Source organism: Nipponia nippon, unplaced genomic scaffold (assembly GCF_047370975.1).
Source record: "Nipponia nippon isolate SJK-2023a ecotype South Korea unplaced genomic scaffold, ASM4737097v1 scaffold_6, whole genome shotgun sequence".
In the NCBI taxonomy this organism is placed as follows: domain Eukaryota; kingdom Metazoa; phylum Chordata; class Aves; order Pelecaniformes; family Threskiornithidae; genus Nipponia; species Nipponia nippon.
In genome coordinates, this window is record NW_028262380.1 from 83,555,296 (window position 1) to 83,570,665 (window position 15,370).

Genomic DNA, 15,370 nt, shown 5'->3' on the forward strand with positions numbered 1-15,370 from the left:
CGTCGTCTGCTTCACAGCCACGCACGCGGCCCAGACCGTTTCACCAAGAAGGAGGTACTAGACAAATAGCAGCATGCTCCCTTCGGGGAGAATTTCCCGACAGCCCTGCCCATTTTTGTTTTCCAGTACGAGGAAGCGTTTTTCGTTTCTAAACGCAGATCGAATAAGCATTGTGCTAATAAAAGCCCCTTTCTGCCCAAATCCAAGCTTCCGTCTTCTGAAGTGGATGGCAAAACTCCCGTCGACTTCGGTGAGGGCAGGACTGGGCCATCTGTCTCCGCTTCCCTCTCACGGATCCGCACACAGACACACGCGCGCATACGTGCATATTCACCCGTACGCATGGGTTTTCACAAACCGGAGGCGCTCGGTACAATATTGCTTGTATTTCCTGAATGGATTTATAATCCATCCAATACGGTACATTTTGAACGTGTTACAAAAAGGACAGATTTACAGGAGACAATCTGCCTTCATGATGATTGCATATTGTGGCATTTCTAGTCCATATGGATCAGTAAGACTTGGATAGCAGGCATTTGACCTTCAAAATCATGCAAATGTGAAACCAGACTTCCATTTTTTACAGCTGGGAAAGTCACAGTGTGGCTTCTTCATCTTATTTGGGAGGCATTGATTAAAATACAATTTGACTTGAGAAATTATTGAGATTTTCATACTGCCTTTTTGCAAAGCAGCGGCTTGAGATCTTTCTCCCTTCTTCCTCGCCCCTTCTGGCTAAACTTGACTCATTAACGCCTATGACTCAAATGATCATTTAAGAGATAAGTTGCTAATTTAGAGCCATGGGCTAACTATAAACAAGACTTTAAACCTTTTTGCTCACGCCATGGTTAATCTGTGATAATAACTCCTGAAAGCCTTTGAAAAGGTCTGAGTGTGGCTTTCTGTCAGCCGCATTAGGAAACTGTGCCTTTTCTCACTAAGAAACCTTGATTGTGCCAGATCCAATCAGACCGTTTGTACGGCAGCATTAATCTTCTGGGCTTACAGAATAACAACTCCCCAAGATTATAGGGACACCATCATTAAAAGAGAGGCTGAGGTCTGCTTTGCTAGGTGTGCCCCAGCACATAAAGGCTGCTTTGTATTTGCTTCTCGCAAGCGCGTTGCCCTCGTCGTTTGCTGAGGCGAGGCGGGAAGGAAGGTGTGTCGCGCTTTGTGGTTCCCTGCTCTAAGGGCTTCCAGACTGCTCCGTCCGCGGAGACCCCCACGGGGGCGGGCAGGCGGGAGCAGCTGCTGGCAGCCCCGCGGCCGCCGCCTGCCAAGGCGTAGCGCCGCGGACGTGCCCCACGCCGATCTGCTACGCGGTCAACGCGCAGCTCGAGCCCCGGCAAAGAAAGGTGGGGTTTGCGCTGCCCGTGCCATCGTGTTGCTCGAATAGCTGCGTGGGACTGGGCGCCCAGGCCCTTAGGGGAACGGGGGGCGAGCCGCAGGCCTGCAGCGCCGCGGCGCCTGGCTCAGAAGTAGCGACAGCGCGTGGCAAGCGCCTGCTTTGCCACTGGCTCCTCGCTGCTGGAGGGTAGCTGATCGCGTACGGTGGTTAGCGGTGGGGCAGCGTCATCCTCTGGGGGGTCCCCTACGGGTGATAGCACATCCAGTTTGAGCAGTGTAGCTGAGGCAGTGTTTGTGGAAAATGTTGTTAATTGCCTGGTTCCGTGACACACACCGTATCACGTGGTGACGTTCCCTCAAATGGCTGCCGTGTCACTGCCTTTGGTGGGAGCTCAGTCCATTTTTATTGCTCCCTGTTCCCAGCCTGAGCAGCGCTGCTCGTGCGTTGGCCGGTACAGTTACGAAGACGCTGTCCTGCTTTCACCAGTACCCTGCGTGGTGGAGCCTTTGCATCAATAATTGTGTGTTCTCACAAGAAATCATAGGTCAACTCCTTCATTTTTAATCATTACGTATGCCTAATTCCTCCCTTGTAAAGTTTCTTTAAAAAATCGGGCGACTCTTTGCACGGTATTTTGGCTGGAGCCATAAGGCACAATCTACTTGTACCACCTGCTTCCACAGAGCTATTTCATGTACTCCAGAAGGACCACGTTCAGTCTTAGGTGAGGGGAATCTGTCCTGGCACAGGGCAAAGAGAAAAGGGAAGGTGCGCAGAATGGACATGTGCGTTTAGTTTGTCTGGTTTTCCGTGAGATTCGGGTGGGTTTGGATTGTAAATTCTTTGAGTTTCCTTTTCTGATGGTTTTTTCAGTTCCTTCCTCATCGTGATGCATCTCCAGAATTTTATGCCGTCTATGAACACGTCACACGCTTTTACAGAGCATTTTGTCGCTTACAAACCCTTACAAAACTTTAATTCCACTTTTTGCCTGTTGAAAACAGATCACCGGTTTGTGCGCGATGTCCTTAGAGCCACTCGTGAAGGCGTTTGACCTCTCGGCTTGGAACTGCTCGGAGCCAAGCTGAGACGAGGTTTTGCCCCAGGTGTGCTCTAGGATCAGCTGTTCGATAGAGCTGTCACTGCAGAAGATAAGAAATGGTTTCTGTACACCTTAATCTGTCGCCACGCCTGCCCGGCCTGCTGAGGGCTGGCGTCGTGCGTTGGTGCTGGTAGCTGCTCTTTGATACCCTTGGCGTGCGGTAATACCTGCCCTTCTGATCTGCAAAAGGGAGATCCAACAGCCAGGGTGGAGTTGTTCTGCAAGCCGGGATGGAGACAGTCGTGTTTAAGGGTAGGTAAAGAGGGAAAGGATTTCATGTGGTCTAGCTTAGTTTTTTAAAAGAATTTTCTCTTTCTTCAGTTTTAAAATTAACTCATGGACAGAAGTTTCTGAAGTTTCTGTAATTTAGTGGCCATATGCCACAGAACTGTTTCCTGCTGTGAAATCTGTCACGGACAAAGAATTGAAAACAGAAGGAAAACCTACACTAATATCACCAGCTCCATGGAAAAGAAAGAAGGAATCTTAGACTCTGGATACTGGCAATCAGAAGCAGTAGTTAAGGCCAACATCTGACTTTATCAGGAAAAGGGGCCCTAGACTGAAATGTCTTTTCCCAGCACGAGCAGAGAAGTGGGTCCAGATAACGCTGTCAGCTTGTTTGTTTCCCCTAACCAAAGCAGCTACAGTTCAGATCACACTCTGCACCGTAAGCAGCAACAGCCGAAGCGCGTGCCCTTCCGCCGGCGAGGCTTGGTTGGTGGGTCTCGTCCGCTCTGCGAGATCCCCTGGCAGAACCTCGGCGAGCTAAAAGGAGGAGATTGACCCCAGGAACACGCAGACCTTACCCCAGCGCCCATTTCCAGCTGGTGCCATTGCCTGCTTCCCCCCGGGCCAGCGCTACGTCTCGTGCTTTCTCAGAGAAAGTCATCTAGGTGAAAATATGTGTTAGCCATTGTGAATAGTGCCGTTAGAAGCCTAGGCCGTTAGAAGCCGTAGCAGCAGCAATGTGTAAAAGCAAGGCGCTTTGTCCCCTCCAGTCTGGGAACAGCTGTGGTCTGCTCGAGACCGAGATGCTTGGAAGGCCTGGCCTTGCTTTGTTTCGTTAATGATGCACTGGCTCTTCCTTTGGTTCCAAGTAATTTGGACAAAAGTAGCTGGAGAAGGCTGGGGTTTGGTGGGGTTTTGGTTTTGTAAAGTCCCTTTTTCTTAGAAGAATCTACAGTGGTATAACTGCACAATAAACGGGGAAAGAAATTATAGGAGAATTTTTTCTGCATTTTCTTAGTTCTGTCTTATTTTGAATTGCACAATCCATCTTTGTCATGGATTGAAGTAAAACATTTTTTTTCCTTAGTTGTGCCTGTGAACTGAAGCGTGCCCACAGTGCCGTGCCCTCTCTGCTCCCTGCTCTGCTCCCGGCCTTCAGCAGCAGCAGCCGACGGCTCTGGGCTGGCGCAGCTCTGATGGACCAGTTTGCATGGGACTGGCGCCAGGGGAGCGGTCGCCCAGCTCCTCAGCATCAGCCCTGGGCAGGACAGGGAGCGGGCCGCGCTTGGTCCTCTGCACCCAGTTGCAAACAGGGGTGTAAAAATACACAGCGGGAAGCCAGTCTTTTGCCCCCTTATACCGCCGAGAGATGCAGATGACAAAGGAGGACGCCGTCGTTAGACTGTAAGGGACTGTCCACCCTCCGATTCCTGCAACACCAAGCACATGGCAGCACTTGACAAATTTTGCATTAAACTGGTAATTAGAGAGAGCGAGTAAATAAGAGTTTTTACAGTAAGTATTCAGTCTTCAGACACCCAGTATCTCATGCAGGGCGGTCTGTTATTATTAGTTACTACTGGTAAAGCAGCAGACCTTAAAGATAATCATATTTGCTGGAACGTGTTTGTCAGGAAGCCAGCTTTTCTTTTAGAATGGCTTTTATTCTCCCTAAAGCACTTGGTGTGGCAGCTACTTCTGTTTAACTCCTGCTGTTCCTGCCTCTCCCGTAATTGTGCCTGTTCCCCCAGCCCGCTGAAGCCAGCCTCCTGCGCGTTACCCCGGCGCGGCCCGAGGCCGCAGGTATCGCTGCGCGCTGACCGCCCGGGTCGGGCCCTCCGAGTCCCCTCGGGAAGGGCAGGCTCGGCTCTGAGAGGGGGGACGCCCCCGTCCCAGCCACCTGGGTGCGCTGGGGCTGTCGGGGCCGAGCCCTGGCGCACGTTGCACACCGAGCCCGTTCGGCAGCTCGGGCTGTGCGCGGCGGGGTCAGGGCAGAGAGCAGCCGCGCTGCAGAGACCCCTGAACCGGCCAGCTTTGCCACTCGGAAGGCAGCTGCGTGAACCAAAGGCAGTCCAAATTCAGATGAGCGCGTTGGCACATCCTCGCGTCTTGGGGTGCGAATCTGGCTTTGTGTGTACGGCGGCGATTCTTGCGCTAGAAGCGGAGGTACTGGATAATCAGTAGATAGAAGAGAAGATAGTCAGGTAGAAGAGTCAGGCTTTGGTGTCAAAGAGAGCCCATCTGAAAAAGGCGCCTGCACTTCTAAAAACCATTATCACCAGCGGCATGGGGTTTCCAGAGTCAGCCAGACTGTAATTAATACCTGAAATCAAGTCTAGATTGTATTCTAAAGATCATAGAGAAAATTGTGACCTTTCATTTTTGCAATGGAGCCTAGCAAAACGATTACTACAACCGCTATTGTTCTCTTTTCTGCAAAAAAAAAAAAAAATATCCCAGTCAATCAAAATGGTTTGTTCTCTTAGTACTGCTTTTTTCATCTGGAAATACAAAACGTTCAAACGAAAAAGTCATTTCAACAGGGAACATCAAAATGAAAGTCGCAATGAAGTGAATTCACTTTATCAGAAGTTCCTTTGTCATTTCGAGAAGTGATATATTGTCAAAACATGCTGAACGTTTCAATTTTGACGGGTTGTCGCTGTGTGACAGGAGCCTGTTCCGTCAGAGTGTTTCTGACCAGCCAGGCTAACATCCTGAAACGGCGCTGGGCGAGGCTGAGGGGGTCGGAGCGATTTCTGCAAACTGCTTTTTCCCAAAAGCTGAGGTCGGATTTTCAACCTGTCAGCACCAAGTCCCCTGTCTCTTCGTCGTAAGAGGAGCTCATTCCTCTGTTCAATGTACAGTTACCGCCTCCTTCCAGCGTCCGCTGCGGTACCGCCTGACAAAGGCTGACAGCGAACGCTGGATCCGCGGACGCTGATCAAAGGGACAGCGTGGCCGTGACTTCAGAGGGCCGCGAATCGAGGGCTGATAGGAGCAGGGACGTCCAAGAGAGCCTCTGAATTTCACACTGTGACATTATGCTCGGAACAGGTGCTGCAACACAGAAGGTAAAGCCAACTGTGAAACGTGCGGTGTATTGTGGTACGGGAACTCATTCGCGGAGGTAATTTAAAGAACCTGAATGGCAGGTGACTCCGATAGCTCCGTCTCCTGGTGTTCAATTACTTCAGCAAAGAATTGATTGAAACTGTAGCGGCGAAATACACGGAAGTATCTCGTAAGACTTGGAACATCCTGGAGATGTTTCCCTGGCTTCACGTGGCACAGAGAACCTATGGTTTTGCTTCCAAAGTCATCTAAAACATCATTTAAAAGTGTGTTGTAATATGCTCCCCTTAGCTCTTTGCATTTGAAAAAGGTGATGTTAACAGCAAATAACGTGGAAACGTTGCAAAGTGAGACAAGGCCTATAGACTCCGAGCGGGCTGAACAGAAATGTGTGGGCACTGTGGACTTTTACACTCCGCGTTGTGAGCTCTTTGTAATCTATCAGATCGGGCAGCTTGGGGGGAAAAGAAGAGGGGAGACGTGAGAAGCGGGCGCGAATGTGAAAGTCAGCCGTACAGTTTGCTATCAGCAGCGGAACGAGATGGGGTACGACATAGATGTCAAGCTCTAAACAGTGAGAGGTACTACAAGTCGAGCACCTCCAAAACATTGAGCGGAATCGGGTGGGTTTCTTGTTTCTTATCATTTTAGGCCAGATACCTGTCCCCTTTTCCAAGGCACATAGAATCATACTTTTCAAGCAGTCCTACGTATTTGATGTCCGAAGAGCTATTCTCTCTCAGGGCAGCAGTGAAGATCTGAGCTAGCATATAGCTCTTCAGCTCAAATTTTGGCTTTTGTTACCTTTCAAAATCTGCCCCGTCTCTCTCCCCAGCTCGCCTCGGGTACCTCAGCATTCTGTTCAATACAGTTGCAAAGTGATGATTTGAGCACAGAGCGCTGTGTGTATTTCTCTGGAGGAACGTTGTTAGCCCTCTCTGTTTTCAACAGTGATGCCAGTACAAATCCAGTTTGTATTCTTCGTGCTATCGGTGAATGTTTAGAGACATGATTGGTCTTAGGGAGAGAAACAGAGCTGCTTCTGTGTGTAAAGGTTGATCAGCCCTATGGGTTAATGCATTATCTGGACCATAGAGGGGGGTGGGAAAAAAAAGTAGTAGTTTTTTTCAGTGCAGAACTCCCTTCTGGTCGGCAAAATCTACCTTGGCAGGTTCTGACTTCTTTGGGTTTAGCAAATGTGTGTTACATTTTGAGTGGTTAAGTTTCCATGGAAATTCTGTGCATCTATCAGGTTCTGAAACGGCTCCACATGCAGTCTGGATTTTAGAATAATTGTTAGCTTGTAATTTTTTTTTATTTATTTTTTTTTTATGCTACCTTTGATAGAATTAGCCTGTTCTCTTTATAAGTCATGGAAGAGTAGTTTCTTAAGCAAGCAGACTCCTTGGTGGGGTTGTCTAATCCGCCTGGAGCATCGGGTAATGCATGCCTAAGGATGCTTCCGCTGCTGCATTCAATAAGCCAAGCCCTCAGCTGGTACCGTCTGATGTAGCGCTATTGATTTGATAGGCCTGCCTTCCTCACAGGGGCTTGGGAAGAAAACCAAACCACCGCCAAGCCTCCAGCAGGTTGTTCCTAGTGTCTTGTTTCATAGTTCTGCCTAGTAACTACCGTGTTCTGCCGAATTCATGGGCTGTGAACAAATGTCAAGAGTTGGAGAGGACTAACGGGTTGTTAGGTTTGTTTGCCCGTTATGTTTTCATTGGGGAGGGAGTTGTGAGTTCTCCCACGGACAAAGCCGGGCTGAGCAGTGAGGCAGAGCTGCTCGGAGGCAGGAGCTGGTGTTGAGTAGAGTTCCCGGGAGAAGGAATTGCCCGATCTAGCATCGGCTGGTGTCTCTGCTCCAGGGCTGGTCAGTGTGTCCAGACAACTGGATGCTTCTGATTTCTCCTCTGTTAGCAGCCGGGTCTGCTGCGTGGCCTCAGACATCTGCCACGACTCAGCTGAGGAACACAGGACTGCTTTGAAAAGCTTTGAGGCCGGTGTTTTAATTGTACTTCCACCAAGCTCTCTGTTGGTTTAGCTGGGTACAGGTTTGACGTACTGAGTGGTACGGATTAATGTATACAGAGACACAGATGCGATGCCCGTGTGAATTGTGGACTTGCAGCGGAAGGAGCTGACCACCTGCAGCTCCCGGCCGCCCCGGGGCAGAGGATGCAGCAAAAACGTCCCTGATACAGACCTGTCTGTGGGGCTGGGCAAGAGATGAAGAGATGCTGGTTGGGGCAAGGAGGCTCTTCTGGTTTAGACGCTATTCTTAATTTTGCTTGATCTTTTTCTTTGTTAGCATCCTATGACTTTGTCGGCTAACTGCCTTTTAAAGCAGAAAAGGTTGGCCTGAGTGCGTACTGCTGAGCTGCCGCTTTTCGTTACGGTAGGAGGAAAAGCGTGTGTTTGCGTGTCCAGGGTTTCCTAACTTGAAGAAGCGTCGGCTGGATAGAGGCACTGAGCAACTGTTTTGGGATTTTAATAAAAGACCCTCTCTGCTGAGGAGCCTCTCCTTCGCATAGATGGCAATTGTCCAGAAAATTTTTTAGAAGTGTCTCTTCTCCACATGGATACATTTACAGGCAGTTTTAAAAGCCGCTGAAGGAGAAGCTACTAGACTTTTGGGTTGGTAATCTGTGCTTCGAAGTGTAAATATGTATTTATGAAGAGCTCCAGAGGAGTCATTTGGTTCCAATGGGTCAATAATCTGCATTTTCAGAAGACCCTTAATATATATTTACATAATCTGCATTTTAACAAGTCCTTAATTATGTATTTACATGACAGATCATAACAGCTCCGAAGGAGCCGTTATTGTCTGCTGTGCCACTCCTAATAGACTTCCATCAGGGATATTTTCCTTCTTCAAGTTGGTGTTTGTGCACCTGAAGGTGAAGAGACGAGTAGGGACAAGTGGGGCTCTTAGTAAAAGCAACGATACTGCGCTACAGCAGAGGAGCAAAGGTGCTCGTCCTCCTGTCCTTATTTGTGTGAAGCTGCTGCATATCAACAGAAGTTTTCTTTAAACAGATCCCGCTGTTTGGTTTAGTTTGAGATTGTTTGGGTTGTGGTGGTGGCATAATAGAAATTCTCATGTGGTCACCACCAGACCCTACTGAAAGACCTACATAGATTAAGACCGGGTGAAAACTGGCTGCTGCATTCCCCCCGCCCCGAGTCAGACCTTTACTGGAAGTGCCTGTGCTTTCAAAAAAAGGGTGGGAATGAGATATTAGTTAATGAAATACCGGCGGAGAGTATCTGTGGAAGGCTGTCCACAGCCAAGTGACACCCCGAGAAGAGCACTAGTGAGTACTTTGCTGAGTGTCTCTCGGTGTGTTGGAGCAGTTCGTGTTTAGGCCCGAGTGCTCGGGCAGAATTTGCTGCTCTGTTGGAGCTTTGGCAGGGAAAGGTCTGCTGAAGGGCAAGGCTGCGTCGTCGTGGGTTGGAAAACAAATTCTGCAAGGGACCCCCCTTCCCAGGACTCGTTCCCGGTCCTCCTGGCTATTACCTCCTAAGTATTCTAATAACTCGGGTAAACTGCCGGGACAACAACGCAGCTACAAATGTGTCTGGAGATTCTGCATCTGCCTTCCTTAATCAACTTCCTTCCCTGAATATGAATTGAAATAATGAGTCAATTAACGTTCTCAAATGCCAATGAGATGCAAAAGAGATTGGTGGAGGTGGTAGCAGTGCGATTCGGGAGCTGTTCCAGCGCTGGATTTTAACAAGAATCACACACTGAGTGTGCAACTGATTATTTATCACATAAAAACGTGCCTGCCTGGCGCTCTTCCATGCTCACCCCGCCCTGGGTCACCCGGGGAAAAGATCTCCTTTTTAAGTCGGGCTATAAAACCTCCATTGTACAGGGCAGCGTAATAATAAGGCCCGACTCTTCACGGGCCTGTGGGCAGCCAGGTAGGATAAGACAAAACCAAAGCAAGCCTTTTGCCTTTCAACCGGCTATAATTGTAGCCACCCCCAGTTAGGGAAACGTGTTGTCTGCGAGCTGGGCTCCCGGGGCCCCAACTCCTATGAACTGGGCCCGTTTAGAGCATTTTTTGGGGGGGTAGGGGTGAGTATTCCCCAGAGGCGTATTGCTCTGCGTTCACGCCATTCCTATAGCCCGCCTTGGGCATCTGCTGCTGGCCATCGTCGGATGCACGGTGCCGGACTACGCGCACCTTCCGGCTGACCAAGCAGAGCCCTTTTCGTTTGTGCGCGTTCCCAGTCTTCTGCTCCGCACAGGTATCTCGGAGTCTGGGTCGCCTTGAAGAACGAGGGATCAAAGCCTCAGTTAGTCTTGCTTCTTCCCTGTGCAAGGTGTCTCTGGTCCTGTCTCCCCAGGATGGGTTCTCCCTCCTCGGATCTCCTCCGAGGACCTCCTGGCTGTAGAAGGGCACCCTGGCAGGTACCAGATTTTTTTCTTTGGCCTCCCCGAAACAGGGAGGATTTTGGAGGTAGCGGGGTGGAGCAGGGTGTGTCAGGAGAGGGAGGAGATGGCCAGGTCCGAGTTTCAGCCCCAGAGGGTTCTTGTGCACGTCTGGAGCGGTCCTGAGGGTCGTGAAGCGAGGTTCTGGCCCACCTTGCTGTTCTCCTCTGAACTGTCCCTGTCATGAGTTTTGGCCACAGACAATAGCAAAAAGGCAGTTAAAAGTTACGCTCTGTCTGCGGGGATCAGTCTCCTTTGCGCTCTGCTTTCCTCGTCCAGGTGCCACCCCTGCAGCCTAGTTTTCAGTAGGAATTTTTGCAGTGATTGTATAAGCTTTGGAATAGGCCAGAGACATCCCAGTCTGGGGAACAGGGGCAGTTTCTCTGTGCGCAGAGTGCTCCGCACCCCTGCTCGTGTGCACGAAGCCCTGTTGCACGAAGCAATAGGAGCGCACCGGCTCCGCGCGCGTGGTGTCAAGTCGAAGATGAATGAAAACTTCTGGGCCTGGCGCGGCTCTCTGTGCCTGCGGCCGTAACGCGGCCCTTGCTGCTGCTTCTCCAGACAGAGCTCTCCCCTCCCCATGAAAACACCTGGAGCTTCCAGTGGCGGTCGGCATTTGTATGCTGGAGGTGGTCTTTCTACTGGCTTAATGGGGCTGGAGATAGGCTTAACGCTCTCGCTTTTGCTTTTAAAGGGGGGGTCCTTAAAAAAGGAAAACGAAAAACCAATCCGTACACACTCGCTAAGGATCCTTGAATTCATCTCTGCAACCTGCACACGTGATTTGGGCAAGTGCCTAGTCTTTTTCTTTCTTGCTTTGACTTCACCTTTGGTCAGGCAACCCTTCAACACTTTTTATCACACTTTGTTCTGTCTCCCTCGTGAAGTAGAAGAAACTCTGGAGAACAAAAAACCCGCAGAAATAACCGTGAAGAGATGAACACTTCCTTAAAAACTGGCTAGGAGAAGCAGACAGGAGGGATGTTTAGCCTGATCAGAATGCGACGCGGAAAGAAAATAGGGCTCGTTCCTTTACGCACAGCCAAATTGTACGTCTCCATCATTATTTTCCCTGCCTTTGCACGTGTCTGATGACGATGGCACGCTAGAGTGAGTTGACCTTTTGTTCATTAGATTTTCTCTGAATCAAGCACTGACGAGCATTTCTGCAAACCGCCTCCGTCCTGCCCTTTGCACCGCGCAGAATGAGCTGTGTTTGTAGGAAGCCAGTGGCTTCTCCCACCCGTATTGTCACCGCCCGAGCGCCCGTCCCCAGCCAGCGCAGGCAGGGGCAGCCCCGGAGCTTTGTGGGTGTTGGATCCGTGGGCACCAGCCGAGGACTTTGTCCGGATAATACAGGGTCCGAGCTGGTGGCAAAGCGAAGCTGCTCCCTTGGTTTTGGCTGCTGCGTTGGATTTCACAAAGATGCACAGAGCAGCAGGGAGAACCTCCAGGGGATCTGTTTCCCCATTTCACAGGGTTTGGAAAATCGGAACAATAGCAGCAGTAGCGGGGAGTTTTTAGCTGGGACTTTCGATTTCAGCAGTGTATTCACATGATTTACTGCATCAACAGGGAGACTCGGACACTATGATAGAAAAATACACTCGTGCTAGTACAGACCAGAGCAACGCGCACGCTCGGCTGCCGTGGCTCCTGTGCATAAATGAGGGCAGGTAGCTTCTGCTGATGTTCTTCAAGAGGCCTTTCTGTGCTCGGGTGTGGGTGCAGCGCGTAAGCCTGCTGCTAGACAATTCCTGCCCTGTCCTTCAGGCGAGCCATTAGCAGCCTCCCTCAAAGCTGTTCACGTTTTGTGTTACGTTACTGACATTTTCTCTTTCTGTCGAAGAACAGTTCACCCAACTGCCAGCTCTGTCTCCTGGGGCACGGGGACGGCTAAAGCAAGTCCTTTGTGAGCATTCTTGAATAATCTATATGCTCCGGTAATTAAAATCAGCGGCCTTGCTTTATGAATAAAATACTCTTCCATGGCCCCCTTTGGAGCAGTTACAGGTGTTCCTGCATCTCGGCTCCAAACAAACTCTGATGAATTGCCTTTTATTACAGCAGATAGGACATTCAGGGATGTAAAGGGTGTCCAGAAGTTCCACTCGTTTGGTTTAGCTGTTGTTGGGCTTGAAGTGGAGATTCCTGTTTGTTTCAATCAAAAGGAGCCCGATGACTGGCTAGCACAAAATGGAAAAGAGAGTTTGAAGGCTAGAGCTGGCACCATGGAGCCCTTTGCTCTTGTGAGCGGCTGCCCTGACGCTCCTGGGAGCGTTGGTGGAGTAAGGCAGTGGGCAGTGGCGTCATTTTGGGGGTGGTTGTGGGCTTATAGGAGACAGCTCAGAGCTCGGTGCGGAGACAGCCCTGCCTTGGGGCGTCTGCCCAGCCCTTGAGCACGCAATGTGGGGCCCTTCTCCAACGGAGGGTGCTGGGGAAGGGTCCCCTCCGTTCCCAGCACCGGAGGGAAGCAAAAGTGTTTCTAATTCGTTTTGAATGAAGCACGCACTACTGCTTTGAAGTCTGGGTTTGATGGACAAACGCCGTATCCCAAGGCATCACCCCGTACTCGGGGTTCATCGTGACCAGAACTGCCGCGGGCAGGGGCCTCTCCCCGGCTGCCCTGGCCGGGGTGCCCTTCCCTGCTCGGGCACTGAGCGGGGCATTCGTTTGCCCCGGGAGAGGCAAGCGTGACCAGATGGTTTTGCCCAGCACCTAGGCTCGTGTTGTTGGGGGACCTGCCTCTTGCCGACCTCTGTAAACGAAGTGGAAGGCTTTTACGCCTTTAAATACTTAGCAGTATGTTTGGTTTTTCTAGCTGAGCCACCAGGATAGTGACCTTGTTGACTTTTCCCTTACAACAAGGCCTGATCTCCTTTACGTCATTTGATGTCTTTCCTTTATAAATAAATATAGTAGGTTGTGGCATTTATTTCATGAACTAAATGCAAGTTTATATTGCTGGGAAATGAATGGATATATGAAAATGGCTAGAAGGAAAGAATGACCCCTAAATTTTAAGTCTAACATTCCAGTTCCTCCTCTCTTATTCTGTCTCTTTTCTCCGCAAAAATCATTATGGATGCTTTTCATACTCCGGAGGGTTTACATTATTTGTAATACTATCTCAAGCCGAACTAGACAGATAGCGTGGAAAACACCTTTCTTGTGTTCTTCTGACTTGCGGTTTTGTACTCTCTGTTGCTGTAGCAGTGCTTGATGTTCCGAGTCACGTCCCGAACGCCAGAGTTGCGCCGTCTATAAATACTGGTCGGGCGCGCTCCGCGGTTGAAGGGGTTTCCCATCTCAAAAGCAAACACGCTGTGCGGGAAGAGAGGATGGCTTGTTACCCCATCCTTTGCGGGGGAACCTCACGCGCTGGATGATTATGTGATTAGCCTAATGTCTGCGATTGAGCTTTGGATGGGAGCAGGAGCTGAGCGCAAGCATCTGGCACGCCAGGGATGGGCCCGCGTTTCGGTCAGTTATTCTGTTGGCCCCCAAAATGAGTTTGCTGGCAGGGTGCCGGTCAAATCTGAAACCTCCTCCACCCCTCCATAATCTGCGTATAGAGGCTGTAACGAAATACAGTTTTAGGATGCATAGTGCTAAAATGCCCATGCTCAGCGCTAGCCCAGTTGATGGAGCTGCTCCTCATGGCTATCATTTGTCTCACCACACCTCCCCGTACAGTTGTTCCTCCACTGGATGGCTCGGAAAAGCCCAGTGCAGAGTTATTCCTCCACCTGACAGTAGCAGCACAGCATCCAGGTAAACAAAAATCACAGCCTGGTTGAGAAATGAAGTTGGATCTCGGTCAGATCTAATCAGGGTTACCTCACCTAAGAACTTACATGTCAGCATGTGCCAGGCTTGGATACCATCCCTTCTCGTGGTGAATTGTAAACGAGGGTATGACCCTGAATCGTGGGTTTGACAGGCTATTTGCTGCTGTCTAGAGTTAGCGTAGGGTCGGTTCCTTCAGTATGCAAGCCACTGCTGAAAAGTCACTCTTGGACTCTCTCTACTAAATAATCTCTGTTAAAATGGCAAAAGCAGAAGCGATGACCTTTTCAGGAAGAAAAAAAAAATTACAAACAGGTTAGAAGCCTGAGTCGGATTGGAAACCAGTCAGGAGGAGGTTTCGAATCACTTAGCTGGAATACGTTACGTTCATGTCTACAGGGGCAGTTGGTGAATGAGGGGGGGAAGAGCCGAAGTTCATCCGCTCGCTTTTGTGGCAGGTCACTTGGGCTGTCTCAGCTGTGTCTGTCTTTACACAGCGGCTGGCGTAAAACATAGATGCTGTAAGAAAAATGGCGAAGGCGGCCAGACCCTGTGACGTCGTGGCCTTCAAGATCAGCGCGCTCAGGTAGCTTCAGGTGGCTGGAGCGACGCCGTCCTGCTGTCGGAGGGGTTCGCCTGGCCTCGCGCGCGCCTCTGACACTGCCTGCCGTTTCCTAAGCCAAGCAAGCGGAGCGTAAACGCCTTTGCCGTGAGCCAGCGGAGAGAGCCTGGGACCAAATCCCATCGTCGCTATCATCTTGGAAGCAGCAAAAGCAAGCTTCAGATGGAGAAAACGAGACATCTTTTCCAGTGGGAAAACCAAACCCAGCTATCTCATCTGTAGCCCATGCAATAATAGGCCTAAAACCCGGTCCCCGCTGACGGAGTCCTGCGTACGACCTCAGCGTGCGCTCTGCGCTGCGCGGCCACATCACCTGAGCAGCAGACGTAGCCCTGCTGGGTCAGTAGGTGCTTTTCTTCTTCTCTCTGCCATCTGTTACTTCTCAGTCCTTGCAATTAAAAGCAGGGCTGAAATAAGCTGAAAGCTAATGAGGTGTGAGGGAGCGTTTTCTGTGGGGACAGAGGTAGTTTAGGTAGTCCGGAAACTTTGAACCTCTTCAGTTGAAAACGTTGTTATTCAGGAGTTAAGTGGTTCGGTGCCTTGTCAAGATAACGGAGCAAGAAAAGCTTTAAAAAAAAAAAAAAAAGTTAAAAAAACAGACTAAATAATGCAAACTGGGGACGAAATCTTGTAACTGTAAATGATTCTTCTCTTCCTGACCTCACTGAAAGAAAAAACAAAACACATAATTTCCAGTATGGACCAGGAACTTAGCTACTATCACCTGGATTTTTCCTTGAAATA

General features: G+C 50.0%; 1 protein-coding gene across 1 annotated transcript in view; it reads left to right on the top strand.

Moving 5' to 3' along the window:
- The window catches only part of LOC148051637 (uncharacterized), a 230,461-nt gene extending 215,672 nt beyond the window's left edge, over positions 1-14,789 (top strand). The window contains exon 16 of the mRNA XM_087736880.1: positions 14,502-14,789. Coding sequence (XP_087593006.1) covers positions 14,502-14,513 — 12 coding nt within the window. The 3' untranslated portion in view covers positions 14,514-14,789. The remainder of the gene's footprint in view (positions 1-14,501) is intronic.
- The last annotated feature ends 581 nt before the right edge of the window (positions 14,790-15,370 follow it).